Raw genomic sequence first — 22,567 nt, forward strand, 5'->3', positions numbered from 1 at the left:
CTCGTGTAACTAATGACTTTTCCAGGGAGTAATAAGTAATTTGTTATTGTTGAAAGAAGTAACAGTGAATATATTCGTTATTTTTTTGTAATGACCCCAGCACTGGTGATGTCAGGAGAACTATGGGTAAATAAACGCCATTCTGTCACCAAGAAAGACAAACTGGCAGTATGACAATGTGTTAATGGCAGAGTTTTTAGGCTAAACAGTTTCTTATTGTCCAATTGACCAAAGAGAAGGTGACCTCATTTGAAAACAATGGCTTAACAATTACAAGTTGGATGAAAAATTCCAAAACACACCAAATACTGCCAAAAGAAATACCAACAATCTGTGATTTGACGAGGTACACTCCGTTCTGGAGTCATTCACAACCACCTGTGAAAACATGGCTTCTAAATCACCAACTCTACCTTTAGTTGTAGAGGCAGAGGCAGCGGCGTTGACAGACCAGTTGTCTAACCTCTTTTGTTGGAATGGGAGACATACCTGTTAATGTGTTGTAGGCCCTGTGAAGAACAACACCCACTTGGCTGAGACTCTCATCACAACACAATGATCCAAAAACACAAGCTATTGTTTATAGCAGCAAAAACACTTTCACATAAATACCGGAAAAGGAGTGACATTAAAATTCCAATGCCGCTGTTACCATAACAACAGAATGTTTGCTTACGTTTTGAAATGTAAATATAAATAAGAGCACAAGCAAAATAGACTACAGCAGTTGAATGGTAATGTCACCATGGACTTTTTTTAGCGGAGAAAGTCCCAGCTAAAATGGGGAAAGTCACTTGAACTCACTACAGGAGTGTTCACTGTGTTGGGTAACGTGGCACATACAACAACAGTTGAACAGGTTCAGATATACTACATCATAAACATATTTAGGGCCCTCTGACCGATGGTGGCAATTACTCATCTCACATTTCCCAACACTAGACCAGAGCCTCGACAGATAAGCTGGATTTACAGCCGAGCTCTACAGCCAGGCTCTACAGAGATAGAAATACATCTAAACTGAGCCTAATTTATGCAAAATGGAAACACTAAGATTCGATTAATCGATTCCATATGTCACAGCCCCTCTCAGTTGCACACGACAGATTTATATAGACATGCCAAACTACAGTGTCACTCTAAGGCCCCAAATGTGTGTGTGTGTGTGTGTGTGTGTGTGTGCTTACTGCACAATACATACATCTGAATAACTCTCAGCAGAAGAACCGTACCAATGGCTTTTCAACTATAGTTCCCCCTCCCACCATAAAGTCAAATTACCAGTAGCAAGCCAGCTAGCTAACTTATCTACACGCCATATCTTTGTTAGGTTATATATTTAAACAAGACCGTCATCCAAGGCCATCATGGGTAAATATCCCTGATAAGCATATATTGATTTTATTAGGCTGCAGATTAAATTACACTATACCGTATATGGCTACAAAACTACAACTAAAACTGATCATTTATAAGAAAGATGTTTATAAAGGAACCCCATGGTGAATTACAGGATATGACTGTATTTATTATGTAGTGGGGAGTCATGCGCTTTATGTGACTGCATCAACATTAAATGAAAGGTAAATTCCCTTCATTTTCCATCAACATGAAATTAAAGGGGAGTTCCCACCATTATAAATGACCTTGAATTGTTATATTTACTGCTATCATTTGAATTACAATTGATATTAACACGTTTGTTTTATCCAGGGCCATATTATTTCAAAGGTCAACTGGCGTTCTAACATTTTCCTGGAACGCTATCAAAGCTAACTTCACTGAAATGGCTCAAAATCTAATGAACAAGCAAACAAAACCAACGTGTTTGTCAACAACAATATTACCAAGGAGCAACAACAATGTAGTACGCTAGCTTAGATCATGCTGGCGATGCTAAATATGAGCCTAATGCACAGGCTCGGTGACTTTACTGACTCATTTAACATGACATTTTAGTCATTTAGCAGATGCTGTTATCCAGAGCATCTTACAGTAGTGCGTGCATACATTTTCATCCTTTTTCATACTGGTCCCCCGTGGGAATCGAACCCACTAACCTGGCATTGCAAGTGCCATGCTCTACCAACTGAGCAAAATGGGTCCTGGGGACTCTGCCAGGGATACGCCAACAAAAAAACGTCCCTCATCAGCGATAACTTGTCTTATTTTTCGTCACACCATGCTACGCTAATCCCATTGTTAGCTCAATCAGCATTTCTCAATCTCTTCTCTGGCTTCTGTTCGGATATTAAAGAATATCCTATGGGCTAACTCTTACAACTTTATGAAATATCTAAGAACGGAAGTCAGTTGGTGAAGGCTATTCGGCTGTCTGCATCATAATGCCACAGGGAGGGCAGGAAGGGCATATAGCCTGCGTAGCTCCTGTGTGTCATTGTGAATTAGCTTGATTGTTGTTGTGTTGTGGCTCGTCTGGCTTCCTCTCACTGATTTACCTGATCAAATCAAGTCATGTGAGCGAGGGGCTTGATCAGAGCCATCACTATCAGAAGCCCACGACCAGGGCCAGCTCCAGGCATAAGCGTTCGCTTAGGGGCCCGACCTTTACAAAAATGAGTCAGGGTCTCAACTTACTGTTGAGAGTTAGAATACACGAGGTGCAAGTTTGACATTTGGTTGTGGATCAGCAGTTTTTCTCTTGTTTTGTCAGTCACTGACAGTCAATCAGCTAACAATTTTTAGATTGTTAAGTTAGTCAAGTCAGTTATCTAAACTTGTAGTAATCGTGGCCAAACACCGACCGGGCACGCAGAGCCCCCGTTGATTTTGTTTGTCACTCTCACTCACATCACAAGTCATGGCAAAATGATTAGATCTGCAGAACACTTGCTTTAAAACTGCAACATTTTCTCTACTCCCCATGGCAAAATGAGTAGGAAATGTACTTTAAAATGTACGTTTTTCTTTCCACCGTCAGGAGGGGGCCCACTAAAATGCCTTGCCCACGACTGACCCTTGATGGGTATAATACAAAACAGGATCAATGAGTTAGCCAGCTAACTTGCCTAAATATTCTGAAATAACGTTGGATTTGTTTTTTAAAGATAAACTTGAAATGGGCGTGGTCTAATTGGCTCAACAACCAAAAACACATATCTAAGTTGAACTTTCTAAATGCACCAGAAAATCAATTGTTATTTCTGAGCGGCGCACAGGCGCGTGTGTGTGTGTGTGTGTTTAGGGGAGATGCAAATACAGCCACAACATTGACAACATTAGGTAGTTTGTGACATCAGGGCCCGTATCCACAAAGCCTCTTAGAGTAGGAGGCTCATAATGAATAAGACTATATGGACAGATGGAGATCTGATCCTAGATCAGCAATCCTACTCTGAACCAGAGCTAACCCACCATATATCAGATATAATCGATAACACATGTCTGTATTGTCATGGTTACGGTGCAATTATCAGGATTGGATGTCTATTTTAGGATGCAATCTTATTAAGGCAATCAAATAAACATTGTTAATGTTATTCAGAGAGAACAAGTCAATACTTGAATGTGTTCACTGTACCTTCTTTTTCCTTGGAGTTATGATTGGATTTTCATTGGATAGTTCTTTTGATGACTTCGTGTCATCTGGTGGACTGTTGGAAGCAGCCTGGAAACATAGAGGAATGACAAAGTACATATCACATAATTCATATAACATGATGTATTTTTCTGTCAATAACTTACGATCGTTTATGCATGAAGGCATATCACAGTGCATGTGACTGACGGGGCATATTAATACATGGGCTACTAATAATATAACTATGGGTTGGGATTAGCCCAATTGCTCAAATGCAATATGACTTTGTGAATATAGGATGATTGCTGCAATAAACAGCTATGAGGGATCACTGTGTATCAGTCATTTCAACATATACTACATTGGATACCATATCTGTAGTGTCCTCACGTGTTGACCTGGAGTAGCATGTATCACAGCTGAAACTATCACTATGAAAATATGATGCAGGGACTTGCACATGCATGTATAGGTGTGACGAAATATGTTTATTTTTACGTTTCAAAACCATGTCTAATTAACTACTTCACGTGACCACATTGTTGGTATTAAAAGTACCATGTTGGGGATTTCTTAGTTAAAAGTACTCTGTTAGAATTCCCCTAAGAGTCGTAGTTCGTGCAGGTTAACACTGAGAATCCTACATGTGTACATTGGGCATAGGGAGACAGCCTGCATTCTCATCCTGACACAAACACATACCTAAACCAGTGGAGGCTGCTGAGGGGAGAACGGCTCATAATAATGGCTGGAACGGAGCCAATGGAATGGCATCAAACCATTCCACTGATTTTGCTCCAGCCATTGCCACCAGCCCATCCTCCCAAATTAATGTGCCACCAACCTCCTGTGCCCTAAACATAGTGTTCCATGGTAGGTGCACACACGCAAACTAAAACAAGTATGCACTAGGCAGGCAACACGTACCCCTCATACAGATACCTAAGCATTGTATTCCATGACAGGGGCACACAAAACACACACGCACACACACCTTTTTCTTTCTGGGAACTGGAATAGGTGTCTTTTGAGTGTGTGTGGCAGTGCTTGGTATGGTTCCGGGTGTTTTCGGTGACTCAGTATCTGTCCTATTCACCGGGGTCTCCTTGGCCTCCTAGGAAAAAGACAACAACAAAGTTTCACACACAATCCACTTATTGACCACTATAGAGCGGCAGGTCCAGTGAAGCAGCATGAGTTACTGTAGGCTTTTATTCCTTTTGTTATTGAAGGTACACCATTGCCTCATCTAATGGTGTGAAATATCATGCCAGCTATACATTCCAGAACAGACTTTAGATTAACATTTCTGTCGGGGTCAAGGGTAGGAATTGGAGCGTGAAAATCATTTGACAATGTAAAAATGCCTTCTGACTTAAATTCCCAATGATTTTGCAGTGGTGAGTTCCCAGGGTGATTAACAAGTCTCATAGCAGTGTATGTTCTACCTCCCTCACAACAGTGTGTTCTACCTCCCACACAACAGTGTGTTCTACCTCCCACACAACAGTGTGTTCTACCTCCCACACAACAGTGTGTTCTACCTCCCACACAACAGTGTGTTATACCTCCCACACAACAGTGTGTTCTACCTCCCTCACAACAGTGTGTTCTACCTCCCACACAACAGTGTGTTTCACCTCCCACACAACAGTGTGTTCCACCTCCCACACAACAGTGTGTTTTTCACCTCCCTCACAACAGTGTGTTCTACACCTCCCTCACAACAGTGTGTTCTACCTCCCACACAACAGTGTGTTCTACCTCCCACACAACAGTGTGTTCTACCTCCCTCACGACAGTGTCCAGAACAGATAAGACAGGTCAAATGTGCTGTGCTGCCTGACCCTAACCTCTAACCCCAACCCCTCCACCCAAACTCACCCCATGGTCAACTCACCCCCCCTCTTTCTTACAGTAAGAGGACAGGAGCACCGGTATCCATGGCTACGTGCGGAGACAAGCAATGAGGGGCACGTGGGAGATCAATAGTCAAAAAGCAGCCTCAGGAGGTGTAGCACCGGGGGGTAAGGAGATCCCAATAGGAGCTGGTCAGGCGGAGGGATATCCCACAGGTCAGCAGCCAACTGGGGTATCGGGTGTTGTGAGGCCCCCCAAGGCCCCCCGAGGCCCCTGGCTGCTACAGACATTTACAGCACTGGACAGAACTAGGGATATCTTCACGTGAGGCCACCACACGCACACACAACATGCAATGATAAATACACTCAGCACTTCCTTTGAGGGCTGACTGACAAAATGACCACTTTGTCCTTTATGTAGAAAGTGATTGAGAAACTCAAAATGGAACTCATGATAAAGTGCTACTTCATGGAATGTAGGTATGTTTGACACATACTCTTAAAATAAAGCATTTATGAAGTCATGTACAGTATGTCTGGGGTAACAGTGTTAGTCAAGTAACCAGACCCTTGTACAGTACCAGTCAAAAGTGTGGACACACCTACTCATTCAAGGGTTTTTCTTTATTTTTACTATTTTCTACATTGTAGAATAATAGCGAAGACATCAAAACGATGAAATAACACATATGGAATCACATAGTAACTAAAAAAAGTGTTAAACAAATTAAAATGTACTAGATTTGAGAATCTTCAAAGTAGCCACCCCTTTGTCTTGATAACAGCGTTGCATTCTCTCAACCAGCTTCATAAGGTAGTCACCTGGAATGCATTTCAATTAATAGGTGTGCCTTGTTAAAAGTTAATTTGTGGAATTTCTTTCCTTCTTAATGCGTTTGAGCCAGTCAGTTGTGTTGTGACAAGGTAGGGGTGGTATGCAGAAGATGGCCCTATTTGTTAAAATACCAAGTCCATATTATGGCAAGAACGGCTCAAATAAGTAAAGAGAAACAAGTGGCGCAGTGGTCATCATTACATTAAGACATGAAGGTCAGTCAATCCGGAAGATTTCAAGAACTTTGAAAGTTTCTTCAAGTGCAGTCGCAAAAACCATCAAGCGCTATGATGAAACTGGCTCTCATGAGGACCGCCACAGGAAAGGAAGACCCAGAATTACCTCTGCTGTTGAGGGTAAGTTCATTAAAGTTAACAGCACCTCAGATTGCAGCCCAAATAAATGCTTCACAGAGTTCAAGTAACAGTCACATCTCAACATCAACTGTTCAGAGGAGACTGTGTGAATCAGGCCTTCGTGGTCAAATTGCTGCAAAGAAACCACCACTAAAGGACACCAATAAGAAAGAGAGACTTGCTTGGGCCAAGAAACTCGAGCAAGGGACATTAGAGCAAGGGACATTAGACCACTGGAAATCTGTCCTTTGGTCTGACGAGTCCAAATTTGAGATTTTTGGTTCCAAGCGCCGTGTCTTTGTGAGACACAGAGTAGGTGAACGGAGGATCTCTACATGTGTGGTTCTCACCGTGAAGAATGGAGGAGGTGTGATGGTGTGGGGGTGCTCTGCTGGTGACACTGTCTATGATTTCTTTAGAATTCAAGGCAAACTTAACCAGCATGGCTACCACAGAATTCTGCAGGGATAGGCCATCCCATCTGGTTTGACCTGGCCTCCACAATCAACCGACCTCAACCCAATTGAGATGCTTTGGGATGAGTTGGACTGCAGAGTGAAGGAAAACAAATGCTCAGCATATGTGAAGCAAAAAGTGCTCCGCATATGTGGGAACTCCTTCAAGACTGTTGGAAAAGCATTCCAGATGAAGCTGGTTGAGAGAATGCCAAGAGTGTGCAAAGCTGTCATCAAGGCAAAGGATGGCTACTTTGAAGAATCTAAATATATTTTGATTTGTTTAACACTTTTTTGGTTACTACATGATTCATATGTGTTATTCATAGTTTTCATGTCTTCACTATTATTTAACAATGTAGAAAATAGTACAAATAAAGAAAAACCCTTGAATGAGTAGGTGTGTCCAAACTTTTGACTGGTACTGTAGTTAAAAACAGAATTATGGGTATACTGTAACAGGTCAAACTCACCAGCGGCCTTTTCTACACTGACCAATATTGGCCCTTTCTGACACTAAGGGCACAGGCCCAAGTCAGGAATGACAATTGGGAAATAATTACAACATTCTTGTTAAAATTCGACCAAAAAGAATGGATTCTTAAAGCAGGTTAATAAATATATTTTACAGCTTGATGTATCTTCTTGTGCCTGTATGTGTATTCCCATTATATATGATTTTCTTCTCCTCAACTCTCTCTTCTCCTCAAGCTCTTGAGACACATCAAAGGGTAGTCTAGACTCATTAAATATGGACCGATAGCAAGAACAGAACATCAAAACAAAGATGTTCCCTTGGAAGAGTCGTGACTGAGATTGCGTCAAGCCAAATCAATTCAAAGACGGGTATAACATCACTCGCAGGCAAACAAAATGTACCCCCCAGATAAATTCCGAAATGGCACCCTATGCCCTACATAGTGCACTACTTTTGACCAGAGCCCACATAGGGAAGACCAAACCAGCCCAGATCAATATTAAAATTTGTATAAAATACATGTAAAATACCAGTAACTCACTTTAACAATGATGATGTTAGAGGGTAGAGATTCCTGTATGTGTTCTCCTCTGTCTCCATCTCTATTGAAGACACAGTGCTCTTCTTTATGGTCGTCATCTTGGTAGTTGTTGTTGAATATGCTGCTGTAGTTCTGGATCAGCTTTGCCATGATCTTATTACAGATGTTCTGCTCCTGGATCCCATCGAACCCAGAGGACACACTGGTGACAGAGCCAGACAGAGAAGATTGGAGATGGCAGATAATGATACAAATTGTCACTATCATAAGTACAATATTGTAGCAACATTGACAAAAGGTTTGGACCTCTTGGCGTGGTAGTTTAGCCAGAGACAGAAGAGGAAGTGAGACACCCCACTCACTGTTTTTATCTGGCTAAATGAAAGTCAATGAACTAAGTAGACTAGACCCAGCTGCTATTGCATTGGTTTCTATGGGAGAGACGCCCAGTTAAGTAGACCGGAACTGACCATTATTTTCCAATGGTAAACGACCTGAGTAAATTTTCTTCATTTATCCACCATCTTTAGTTTAGCTACAGTGCCTTGCAAAAGTATTCATCCCCTTTGGCGTTTTTCCTATTTTGTTGCATTACAACCTGTAACTTAAATATATTTTTTGGGGATTTCATGTAATGGACATACACAAAACAGTCAAATTTGTGAAGTGAAATGAAAAAAATAACTTGTTTAAAAAAATAAATAAAAAATTAAAAACGGAAAAGTGGTGCCTGCATATGTATTTACCCCCTTTGCTATGCAGCCCCTAAATAAGATATGGTGCAACCAATTACCCTCAGTCACATAATTAGTTATATAAAGTCCACCTGTGTGCAATCTAAGTGTCACACAATCGGTCACATGATCTCAGTATATATACACGCCTGTTCTGAAAGGCCCCAGAGTCTTTCAGACCAAGGAGCTCTCCAAACATGTCAGGGACAAAGTTGTGGAGAAGTACAGATCAGGGATGTGTTATAAAAATATATCAGAAACTTTGAACATCCCACAGAGCACCATTAAATCCAATATAAAAAATTGCACCACAACAAACCTGCCAAGTAAGGGCCGCCCACCAAAACCCACGGCCCAGGCAAGGAGGGTATTAATCAGAGAGGCAACAAAGAGACCAAAGATAACCCTGGAGGAGCTGCAAAGCTCCACCGCGGAGATTGGACTTTCTATCCATAGGACCACTTTAAGCCGTACACTCCACAGAGCTGGGCTTTACGGAAGAGTGGCCAGAAAAAAAGCCATTGCTTAAAGAAAAAAATAAGCAAACACGTTTGGTGTTTGCAAAAAAAGGCAGGTGGGAGACTCCCCAAACATGGAAGATGGTACTCTGGTCAGATGAGACTAAAATTGAGATTTTTGGCCATCAAGGAAAGCGCTATGTCTGGCGCAAACCCAATAACTCCCATCACCCTGAGAACACCACCATGTTTTTCACCGGCAGGGACTGGGAAACTGGTCAGAATTGAATGAATGATGGGTGGCGCTAAATACAGGGAAATTCTTGAGGGAAACCCGTTTCAGTCTTCCAGAGATTTGAGACTGGGACGGAGGTTCACCTTCCAGCAGGACAATGACCCTAAGCATACTGCTAAAGCAACACTCAAGTGGTTTAAGGGGAAACATTTAAATGTCTTGGAATGGCCTAGTCAAAGCCCAGACCTCAATCCAATTGAGAATCTGTGGTATGACTTAAAGATTGCTGTACACCAGCGGAACCCATCCAACTTGAAGGAGCTGGAGCAGTTTTGCCTTGAAGAATGGGCAAAAATCCCAGTGGCTAGATGTGCCAAGCGTATAGAGACATACCCCAAGAGACTTGCAGCTGTAATTGCTGCAAAAGGTGGCTCTACAAAGTATTGACCTTGGGGGGGTGAATAGTTATGAACGCTCAAGTACTGTTTTTTTTGTCTTAGTTCTTTTGGTTTCACAATAAAAAATATTTTGCATCTTCAAAGTGGTAGGCATGTTGTGTAAATCAAATGGTACAAATGGAAAGAATATGGCACCACAACAAACCAAAAATCTATTTTAATTCCAGGTTGTAAGGCAACAAAATAAAAAAATGCCAAGGGGGGTGAATACTTTTGAAGCCACTGTAGGTGTTTGACTGACAGACATAGGGTCACAGGGTACTTATCGTTCAAGCTCCACTCCCTATTTGCTGCAATACAACACCTTCCCTGCCATGACAAAGGGCATCGAAAGCTACAATACATAATTTCTGCAGGGGCCGTTTGACACAAAACAAGGTCAACAAGGAAAACATGGTTCAAGGAAAACACAAGCACCACAACAGCTTTCACATCATAGCACAATAACACAACAGTCCATCGACAAAGTGCTTATCTACAGACCTTATGGGGCTCTTATGGCGGCAAAACACGATGCCACATCATTAAATAGAAGACAGTAATATTATAGTGGATCTCAATGAGTAGGGCACAGGAGGTTGGTGCTACCTTAATTGGGGAGGAAGTGCTCGTGGTAATGGCTGGAGCGGAATCGGGCGGAATGGTTTCACATCAAACATATGGAAACCACATGTTTTACTCCGTTCCATTAATTCCATTCCAGCCATTAAAATGAGCCCGTCCTGCTATAGCTCCTCCCACCAGCCTCCTCTGGAGTAGGGCACATTCCAGTACCATGTCAGGCCAAGTCAGGACAATCCAGTAGCCCTTGATACCAGATCATATCACTGAGTTGTTCCTGAACAGCTGTTTGACATGCCGACATGGCCTGGGCGCTGGTCCTAATTATACCCCTCTCTGATTGGTTGATGGAGGGAACAAACTGAGGACATGGTGTACAGTATAAGGCCCCAGCTGAGGTATGTCACTTCCACAGGAGGCTGGTGGGAGGAGCTATAGGAGGACTGGTTCATTGTAACACCTGGAATATAATCAATGGAATGGAATCAAACACATCAAACATATGGAAACCTCCGTTCCATTAATTCCATTCTAGCCATTACAATGAGCCCGTCATCCTATAGCTCCTCCCACCAGCCTCCTCTGGTCACTACCTGGTCCTGTTACTGTACCAAGGAGTTCGATAGAGGGCACAGTTGCCACAAAACCTATTTTAGCGGACAGCACCATTGTGGACATTAATAATGGCAAAGATAGGGTGCGTGCCCTCTTTCCAACTCTATGTCCTGTACAGACCCTCCAGTGATAGTGAGACGCTGTGCCATCAGAGATGGATTCCCTGGCACGGACACCAGGGGTTATTATAAAATATGGCTGCCAATCAGGTGGGCAGGAAAGCGGGCAGGGGGTATGAGAAGTTGGAACATAGTGCCCTCGATCACGGTGCAAGCCATATGGGATGAACCTGTGAGAACAGTCCCATCCCATATGTAGCTCAGTTGGTAGAGCATGGTGTTTGCAACGCCAGGGTTGTGGGTTCGATTCCCACGGGGGGCCAGCACAGAAAAAAATATATAATAATTTATGAAATTAAATTAAATGAATGCATTCACTACTGTAAGTCGCTCTGGATAAGAGCATCTGCTAAATGACTAAAATGTAAATGTAACAGGAGACAGAACACTTTGGTCTGTGTGTCTTCAGACACCGTTTATAAGCAAAGCGGGCAGGAAGGCATGGGCCAAGGAAGACTGGGAACGCCCACTAATAACGATAGACGACAGAGAGGACAGTAGAGTCTTTAAGGTGTGTGAGTACGTATCAGACCACTTAAAGTCTTACCACCGACTCATGGAAATCGGAATGACCCAACAATATTGTTACTATTTACTTTTTTGGTTAACTTTTGTGTGAGAAAGTCTGACTTCAAATAATATTCACCAAGCACTTCTGAAACCCTGTCAGTGACATTTACAAGCAGGGATGAGTTTCCTTTTAGTTCCTCTCAAGTAGTGCCAGTACAAAGGGATGCCGGTAGAAGTGGAAGAGAATGTGAACAGTAAAGGAGAATTGTATGAACCTTCTATGAGTGAACGTGGTGAGGTTTCTATCACCACAACATTAATGGCATGTTAAGCCTACAGCCCTCCATGTTGGTTAGAGATGGAGTGTATGTGTGTGTGTGTGGACATGTTTAACTATTCTTGTGGGGACCAGAAAAAATTTGACCAAATGGGGACATTTTGTTGGTCCAAACAAGGTCAAATGCTATTTTTAGGGGGTTTAGGGTTAAGGTTAGAATTTGTGTTAGGGTTAGAATTAGGTTCAGGGTTAGGAGTTAGGTTTAGGGAAAATTAAGGTTTTGAATTAAGGTTTGGGGAAGGGTACGGTTTAGGGAAAATCGGATTTTGAATGGGACTGAATAATGTGTCCCCACAAGGTTAGTTGTACAAGACTGTGTGTGTGTGAGTTCACACGCATGGGCTTGTGTGAGATAGACAGAGAAGGTGGAGGAGGAGGGAGATAGAGAGATGATTGAGAGACAGAGGGTGAGCCAGGAAATTGTGCAACAGCGTGTACCTAAGCTCTCTCCCTTTCTCCAACCTACTCTTTCACATGACAACACATATCAACACAGGTTTAGAATAGGACAATGTTAACGGAAACACAAACATCAATCAATCAACCTGATTCCAACTATTTAGGCAAGTCAGCCTAGAAGTCCCAGTGCATAGAGATAGCTACTGTATGTGTGTGTGTGTGTGTATATGTGTTATTCAAAGTCTGTTATAGACAGACAGGCAGGCCACTAGAGCCTAATCTCTGTCTCACACACACACACACAAACACACACACACACACACACACACACACACACACACACACACACACACACACACACACACACACACACACACACACACACACACACACACACACACACACACACACACACACACACACACACGTCCTCTCAGGCGTGATAACGATATGCTCCAAGAATAAATCAACATCCAAGCAGGTTTTAATACGCTTGTTAAGGAACGTTCTACCCTTTAAAACAGCAGGTGGTAAATAGCAAGGGATTAAACAATGTTGTTGGAGTGGAGACGCGAGGGACTAAGTCAGGACAACTCATTGGAGGTTGCTGGAGTTCTCAGGACCCGTTCTGTTATATTTTCTTATTTTAGACAGGCATGTTTTGTCTTATAGAACAATTATTATATGGAACATTTTAACATGAATCAATCATAAATCAAACTATGAACTGACTATTTACACCTTAGAGACTATCTGCACCGTAGAGACTATTTGCACAGACTCTCCACACAGCCAACCCTTACACACAAGCACAACACTGCTGTTCTATAATATACTATTTAGTCAATTGCGCAACCAGCACACTATCCACTTTATATGGTAAATACAGTCATACTTGACATAGCACATACATTATCTATTCTGTATATCCTATTGAGTACAAACCAGGATTTTACTATGTGGACCCCAGGAAGAGTAGCTGCTGTCTTGGCAGGAACTAATGGGGAACCAAATAAAATACAAAAACGACTTTTCTATTACTTTTTTATTTGACTCTTTATTATTATTGATTATAAACTGGGTGGTTCGAGACCTGAATGCTGATTGGCTGACAGCCATGGTATATTTAAGCAATAAGGCACGAGGCGGTGTGTTAAATGGCCAATATACCACGGCTAAGGGCTGTTCTTAAGCACAACGCATCGAGGAGTGCCTGGACACAGCCCTTAGCCTTGGTATATCGGCCATATATCACAAACCCACGAGGTGCATTATTGATATTATAAACTGGTAACCAACGTAATTAGAGCAGTAAACATACGATCTGATATACCACAGCTGTCAGCCAAATCAGCATTCAGGGCTCGAACCACCCAGTTTATAACAGACCGCATACCACGGGTATGACAAAACATTCATTTTTATTGCTCTAATTACGTTGGTAACTAAGGGCTGTATCCAGGCACTCTGCGTTGCATCGCACTTAAGAACAGTGGTTAGCCGTGGTATATTGGCCATATTCCACACCACCTCGGGCCTTATTGCTTAACTATAGTATTGCAATGTTGAGGTAGCTAGCACACGAGCATTTCACTGCACCTTTTATACCTGCTGTACAAAGTGTGTACGTAACATTTGATTTGATTTTGAACAGTTTCTGTGTATCTTTTTAAAAGGATATAGCACTAACGCTCAAACCATTTTTCTCCATAACATCATGCATGACTCGTAACACATATACCATAAACTGGCTTTAACAAGGCCTTAGACATAATGACAGTCACCTGCCATTTAGACCCACCTTGCAACCCATCTGTCTTATTAAACCCATGCCCCACTAAAACCCCATCCCAAAATCCCATGAACATGTAATAAAACACACTGGAAGACATTGGACCAACATGGCAACCTAAGTGTGCTATACCACTAACTCACTGACCCACTAACACCAATCCCAGAGACAGGCTGCAAAACTTACTGGAAGACATTGGGGCCGAAGACAGTTGCCAGATTGAGAGCGGTCATGCGGTTCTCCCTGTGGCGCTGGTCCACTTGGGTGAGGAAGAGACAGAGGTACTGTAGGAGGCTGTAGTGGACGTCTGGCAACTGGTGGAGTAAGACCCTCAGGTCTGAGCAGAAACCATCCTCACTGGACTCTGGAGAGAAACACACAGGAAGACCCATTTAAAAACTAGTTCAGTCTGGGGAAAATAAAGCTGTTCTGTTCAATTCATGGCGGCAGGTCATTTTCCATTGTAACCGAAAGGTCGCTGGTTTGAATCCTCGAGCCAACTAGGGGGGAAATCTGTCAATGTGGCATTGAGCAAGGCACTTAACCCTAATTGCTCCTGTTAATTGCTCTGGATAAGAGTGAGTGCTGACTGAGGTAATTGTGCTCTATTGTAGACATTAATAGAGAGGGGAGAGACTGTGATATGCTTTGGTTGAACAGCTGTACACCTAGAAGGAAACCACAAACATGTAGAAACAACATTATCAACAATTAAAAGATTGGAAGGCATTTTGAGAGTACTGTACTTTAAAGCAATGCTCCACGATGACCACGATGCTGGTAATACCTTAGCATCAATACCTTAGCCGAGTGGCGCAGCGATCTAAGGCACTGCATCTCAGTGCTAGAGGCGTCACTACAGACCAGCCATGATTGGAGTCCCATCGGGCGGCGCACAATTGGCCCAGCATCGGGTTAGGGTTTGGCCCGGGGTAGGCCGTCATTGTTTGGTTCTGACTTAGAATATGTGGACAACTACAAATACCTAGGTGTCTGGTTAGACTGTAAACTCTCCTTCCAGACTCACATCAAACATCTCCAATCCAAAATTAAATCTAGAATTGGCTTCCTATTTCGCAACAAAGCATCCTTCACTCATGCTGCCAAACATACCCTCTAAAACTGACTATCCTGCTGATCCTTGACTTCAGCAATGTCATTTACAAAATAGCCTCCAACACTCTACTCAGCAAATTGGATGCAGTCTATCACAGTGCCATCCGTTTTGTCACCAAAGCCCCATATACTACCCACCACTGCGAACTGTATGCTCTCGTTGGCATACTCGTCGCCAAACCCACTGGTCATCTACAAGACCCTGCTAGGTAAAGTTCCCCCTTATCTCAGCTCGCTGGTCACCATAGCAGCACCCACCTGTAGCTCGCGCTCCAGCAGGTATATCTCTCTGGTCACCCCTAAAGTCAATTCCTCCTTCGGCCGCCTCTCCTTCCAGTTCTCTGCTGCCAATGACTGGATCGAACTACAATAATCTCTAAAACTGGAAACACTTATCTCCCTCACTAGCTTTAAGCACCAGCTGTCAGAACAGCTCACAGATTACTGCACCTGCACCTGTACATCTATCAACTACCTCTTCCCCTACTGTATTTATTTATTTAGTTCCTTTGCTCCCCATTATTTCTACTTTGCACTTTCTTCCACTGCAAATCTACCATTCCAGTGTTTCACTTGCTATATTGTATTTACTTCGCCACCATGGCCTTTTTTGCCTTTACCTCCCTTATCTCACCTCATTTGCTCACTTTGTATATAGACTTATTTTTCTACTGTATTATTGACTGTATGTTTGTTTTTATTCCATGTGTAACTCTGTGTTGTTGTATGTGTCTAACTGCTTTGCTTTATCTTGGCCAGGTCGCAATTGTAAATGAGAACTTGTTCTCAACTTGCCTACCTGGTTAAATAAAGGTGAAATAAAATAAATAAATAAAATACAATTGTAAATAAGAATTTGTTCTAAACTGACTTGCCTAGTTAAATAAAAGGTTAAGTTAAACATTACAATGAAAAGGCAGTGAAAACATGATGATGCCAGTCAGGATTCATATTGGGGTCAGGGGTCAGAGGTGGATACAGGGACATACCTACTGGTCTTGAGTAAGGCGTGCGTCTATGTCGTGTGTGTGTGTGTGTGTGTGTGTATTTGTTTGTGTGTGTGTGTGTACACAGCAGGAGGGCATCAGGCTCTCTGAGAGCACTCACAGCTGTTGCATGTCTGGTGAGGTGAAGTTCAGAGGTGTGTGTGTGTATTTGTGTGTGTGTGTGTACGCTCCCTTGTGTGCATGCGAGTGTGTGTGTGTGTGGGGAGAGGTGAAGTGGGATCAGATGGAGACGTCAGCCCTTCACTCTGCCAAGACCGCCCAGACACAGGCTTGTTCCTGGGTATTATACGACCATAGAGTTACTCAGTTGATCCACTGTCATTTTCTACCACACAACAAAACAGACTGACCCTAATCTCAGACTAGTGACCGCTATCACTAACGCGTCTCTATTGGAGTCTATGATAGTGACCTCTTCGCATATTTCCCTTCATTTCTCCAATGTAAGACATATCATCAGTAACCAGGTAAACAATATCAAAGAATTTCAGCCTGACAAAGAGAGGAAAGACTGACATCAGCTTGAGGCTTAACAGTGAATATTGACCAACCCTAACCCTAAACTGAATATTCACAATAGAATTCATCACAATCCAGAATATTGTAATCCGCTTTATCGTTGCCATGGCAGTCACGCAGCAGAAAAGTCCCTCATGTGGCAAATCTGTCACATGCGTTCGCGTCGAACATTGCAATCTGCTAATGGGTGACTTTACCTGCCAGGGCAGTAAAATGTCAGCCAAACCACACTGGGTTTTTAGATGGGTTTCCTGGCACCCATAATGCATCATCTGTGGCCATTCCAACAACACACACACACACACACAACACACAGAGAGCGGGAACATTCAGATCCCCGTCCACCTCTCTGGGGGGGAATAAAATAGATCCGTGTGTCCGGTCCACATTTTTTCCATCTTTCTGTTGTATCTATCATTCTATCATTCCGATGGGGATGCATCTATTGGCCAATTCCTCTACCCATCTATTCATCTTTTTGTCATGCCCTCCCGCTGTCTGCTCATCCATCCAACCATCCCTCACTTCTTTATTCCCTCCCTCAGTTTAACACTTTCCTGTACCTTTGGCACGGGGACTTGAACCAATCATATCGAGTCATTTTTCTCGCCAATCCAAGTCCTGCTTCTTCACTGACTTGTACCCAGCCAGGCCCACACTCTCTTAATGCATCGTCTGGCACCAAGCCATGACAAATATTCCTATTCATCCAAAACGTTTATAATATACACTCTCTGTCATCTCTGACAACCGCAAGTCACTTTTAAACAAAACACAGTCTATTCCCCAAATGGCACCCTATTCCCTATATAGTGCACTACTTTTGACCAGAGCAATTTGACCAAAACAGTTTACATCAAAATGAGTGCACTACATAGGGAATAGGGTGCTATTTGGAACTGTGACGAGATTCCCTTCCCTTTCCATCATCCAGATTGAACTAGATCATCATGGAGGTGAGTTAAGACCAGAGTTAGGCCAGTACAGTCTGTGATGGGCATGGGACTGGCTTGACCTTATATGGACTCATATTATACACTGTATGGACTGAGTCCGTGAAGGACTCTGAGCTGAAGCCAATGCATCCCCTGCCTCTTTGCCTCTCCACTGCCTGAGTCAGCGAATGTCTGTCTGTCTGTCTGTCTGTCTGTCTGTCTGTCTGTCTGTCTGTCTGTCTGTCTGTCTGTCTGTCTGTCTGTCTGTCTGTCTGTCTGTCTGTCTGTCTGTCTGTCTGTCTGTCTGTCTGTCTGTCTGTCTGTCTGTCTGTCTGTCTGTCTGCCTGCCTGCCTGCCTGCCTGCCTGCCTGTCTGCCTGTCTGCCTGCCTGCCTGCCTGCCTGTCTGCCTGCCTGCCTGCCTGTCTGTGTGTGTGACATGCAGTCCCGTGGCCCAGACACTTCCTATTTTGAGCGAATCAGAAGTCAGAACCGTGACCTAGATACGTAGAACACTGGCGAAGAGCTGCAGGATTTAGAGGTGGGATTGGGAAACGGTTTAGGGCGAGTGCCAACTGGTATTCTTAGCTGTAGATTGTTCTGATAGTATCTCTGTAGAAGAACGGTAACACGGATTACACTGGTGTGGTATGTAGTATCTGCTAACGAAATGGAAGCACCGCTTGAGCATGATTATACTGCTTAATGATAATGACCACGTATCATTACCGTCCATTTGTGACCTCAACACCATGGTTAAGGGAATGATCATTGATGTGATAATGGGAATGGGATACAGTCTATGGTATGATAGCCTACTTCTCTAGTCATATGACTATCACAATTCTAATGTTGTGAATGGAGACAGTCATGGTCAAAGACCCTAGAGTAGAGTACTGTTGACAGACTAGGATCAAATCGATCATCATTGTCTGACAATTATTCCCCAAAGGACAAGTTCCTTCACAGTTTATAGAAACACGCACATTGTATTATTCCAAACAGGAGCATTTCTCACCCTGGTGCTGCTGTATAAGGGCAGGCTGTACGGTGGAGTCTACCAGGCCTTCTGGCAGGTCCCTGAGGTACTGTTTGAACAAGCTGGCCACTGTACACACATCCGCCTCAACCAGGAAGTCCACGTCCTCACCGTTCTCCAGCCGCAGTTTCAGCCCCTCCACCGCCCGTACGTTACCGTTGACCCTGAACAGACCCTCATGATGAAGAGCTGGGGATGGAGAGAGAAGATTAAGGGAGAGAGGGGCGAGGTGATGGAGGGATGTGGAGGATGGGAAATGATGGCAGGTGGAGAGAGGGGTAGAGAAGCACAGTGAAAGGGGGATAGAGAGGGGGATGACGAGGGACAGGGATGGCGAGAATAAGGTAAAAGAGGGGGAACGTGGAAGGAATAGAAAAGAAGATGCAAACAGATAGAACGCATGAGGAGATAAGATGGAGAGGTTGGGGGAGTAACCAGACAAAGGAGCGGTTGGGGGAGTAACCAGACAAAGGAGAGGTTGGGGGAGTAACCAGACAAAGGAGCGGTTGGGGGAGTAACCAGACAAAGGAGAGGTTGGGGGAGTAACCAGACAAAGGAGAGGTTGGGGGAGTAACCAGACAAAGGAGAGGTTGGGGGAGTAACCAGACAAAGGAGAGGTTGGGGGAGTAACCAGACAAAGGAGAGGTTGGGGGAGTAACCAGACAAAGGAGAGGGTGGGGAGGAGAACAAGAAGAGAGGGACAGTCAATCTCTTCTACTGATGGCAGAATGGTTGTTTTATGTTTCTTGTACACCTACTTAAGACATTACTCTACCCCAGGGCTCTCCAACCCTGTTCCTGGAGAGCTACCCTCCTGTAGGTTAACTCCAACCCTGTTCCTGGAGAGAAACCCTCCTGTAGGTTTTCACTCCAACCCTGTTCCTGGAGAGCTACCCTCCTGTAGGTTAACTCCAACCCTGTTCCTGGAGAGATACCCTCCTGTAGGTTTTCACTCCAACCCTGTTCCTGGAGAGCTACCCTCCTGTAGGTTAACTCCAACCCTGTTCCTGGAGAGATACCCTCCTGTAGGTGTTCCCTCCAACCCCAGTTGTAACTAACCTGATTCAGTTTATCAACCAGATATTTATTAGAATCAGGTGCTCTAGATTAGGGTTGGAGTGAAAACCTACAGGAGGGTATCTCTCCAGGAACAGGGTGGGAGTGAAAACCTACAGGAGGGTATCTCTCCAGGAACAGGGTGGGAGATCCCTGCTCTCCCCCATGGAAAACAGTGTGCACACTATATCCAGTATCATAACACACTGTAATACTCCCAGACATTGACAGGGAGTGGAACCTTTCATGGTCAACTTGGAGAGTCTCTCTGGATCACTGAGCATTGCTGCACACACACAGGTGACAAAGGGTCAAGTTGATGCGTGACAATAATGAATGCATTCATTTGGTGGGTGCTTATATCTGTCCTATTTCACAAATGTACAAGTGTGTTTTATATGCATGTGCAAATTAGAAATGACTTTTTTGCATATCCCAGCTCCCCCTGAGACACCCTCGGAGAGGGGGGGTCACAGCTAGGGTCAACCGTTATCAACGGTGACCCTGGAGCAAGTAGGGTTAAGCGCCTTGCTCCTCACATCAATAGATTTTTCACCTTGTCGGCGCTAGGATTTGAACTAGTGACCTTTCGGTTACTGGGCCAATGCGCTAACCGCGAGGCTACCTGCAGCTGCAGCTGTGTGAGTCATACTTTATCAATTTGGACAGCAGTTTCTGGGATTACACGGCATAAAGTGTTGCTCTGCTGTTGTTGTAAAAGTCTACAGGGCCACATGCAGTTGTCTAACGTTGCAGACAGAAATGCCATGACGTGATTCCTTATTCTACATGTCAGAAAGGCATTTTTGCTGTACATACTGCAGCGTATTTCTTTCTGAACGTTCCAAAACGTTGCACATCCTACTGAATGCTACCAGACCAGTGGGCTGCAATGACAACACTGCAGAGAACAAATCATTTAAACCAGAGATTGAAATGTAATTAAGAAACGCTCGTTACAGGCACATTTACTATTACCTAACTAAAACTGTCAAATAAAAAAATAAAAAATAAACAAAAACAGTTTAAAAAAAACAATACCCTCTGTCTTTGTCCACATGGAATTTTCTACTGTCTCCCTCCTATTTCCTAGTCACAACGATGAGTGACCTGAATAGTCTGATTATTCAACCACACCCACAAATAAAGAACTATGTGCAAGGCCCAATGTATGATGTGGGTGTGCTGAGTTTGTGAGAGGGCGTCATGTGGTCAGGAGGAGGACATCCTACTGCTGTATCATAGAACTACACTGACCTCTAGTGGGGAAACAAGAGAATTACTACTAGAAGGGCAAAATTGACCATTTGATAGCAAGATGAGAGTACAGAAAAAAAACACAAGGATAAACCTATCATGGTATGGAGCTTGTATTTGTATTTATACCAATCAAATGACACGTTTGCAAATCATAACAGTAACACATGTGATGTCAAGGAGTGTAAAGTGGTTTTACACAACACAAAGCCTACAGTTGGCAATCCAATAAGTAATGACATGGTCTTTTCATAAGAGGAACATAAATAAAAAATGATGTGTTATAAAATTATTATCTATAAGAGTCTTGTGGCAAAGGTATAGTGGATGTTAAAATGTAACACATGATTTTGCATTGAGATGACTTATACAAAGCGTAACTAGCCAGCGAACACAGTGACTTTGGACTGAGGGCTAACACTGTCATTGTTAACCTTGTGTTGTCTTGACAGCAATCAGGCGGGTTATTGACTCAATGACAGAGAAAGATAGCTGTGGTCATAGATACAGTATAAAGCAGAGTTCTATATCTATGGATGTGGCTATCACAGTATCAGCTATCACACCTGTCTATTGACAGTGGATTTGAAGTTGATCAAATCTAGGAAATCATGTCAGAAAAAAACTGATCGCATTCAATTGTTTGTTAATAATAACAAGTTAGTCTCGCTAACAAAATCTAGCCATCCCTACAACTCCTTCAGAACCAAAGTGGATGCACAATGACCATTAGAAAATGACTGTGTATTGAAACATTAAAGACCCCCCTATCCCCGCATCCGCTCTCCTCCCCCCTTGAACCCCAACCTCCTCAGCTCACCATGTTCTCGGAGGAACTCTACCATTCTCCGCACCACCAGGGGTACGCCATCCTTCACGAGGCCCAGCTCCCTGAGCTCCAGCAGGGACACGCCGAACAGCCTACCGCCCCTGGCCTCCACTCCTCGAGGTCCCCTGGAGGTCCCCCTCAGCATGGGCAACTGGACCATCTTCTTCATGTCTTGCTTGATCTGCACCGCAGCCTTGTTGTGCTGGAGATAGGAACACAGCAGAGAGCAGCAGTCAGCAACGGGTACTACTGGTACTGTGGGCACTGCCATGTCCGGCACCTCCATAGGGGCTGGGGATGCCCTCTTCTGCCTTGGCATGGGCACAGAGTCAGTTAGTGTGTGGAAGGGATGGAGGGACCCTTTGGAAAGGGCCACACACACACAAGCCGACACACAGAGAAGTTGGGAGAGGGGAGAGAGTTAGTGTTGGGAGAAGAGAAGGGAAAGGGGAGGGGTTTGGGCTGTGTACCGGTTGCTACGACAAGGCTTTGGTTACCATGCACACCTGTGGCTGAGGGGAGGGG

The 22,567-nt window shown here is 43.7% G+C and overlaps 1 protein-coding gene across 3 annotated transcripts in view; it reads right to left on the minus strand.

Moving 5' to 3' along the window:
* LOC115191761 (protein FAM13A) overlaps positions 1-22,567 on the minus strand; it is an 83,374-nt gene that overhangs the window by 52,081 nt on the left and 8,726 nt on the right. For all 3 annotated transcript variants that reach the window (XM_029749655.1, XM_029749658.1, XM_029749657.1), the window contains exons 2-7: positions 22,034-22,244; positions 18,880-19,089; positions 14,473-14,650; positions 8,069-8,270; positions 4,536-4,655; positions 3,542-3,628 (exon numbers count right to left, since the gene is read on the minus strand). In XM_029749655.1, the coding sequence (XP_029605515.1) occupies positions 3,542-3,628; positions 4,536-4,655; positions 8,069-8,270; positions 14,473-14,650; positions 18,880-19,089; positions 22,034-22,244 (1,008 nt within the window). The remainder of the gene's footprint in view (positions 1-3,541; positions 3,629-4,535; positions 4,656-8,068; positions 8,271-14,472; positions 14,651-18,879; positions 19,090-22,033; positions 22,245-22,567) is intronic.

The sequence above is a fragment of the Salmo trutta genome, chromosome 4 (genome assembly GCF_901001165.1).
Source record: "Salmo trutta chromosome 4, fSalTru1.1, whole genome shotgun sequence".
NCBI lineage: Eukaryota > Metazoa > Chordata > Actinopteri > Salmoniformes > Salmonidae > Salmo > Salmo trutta.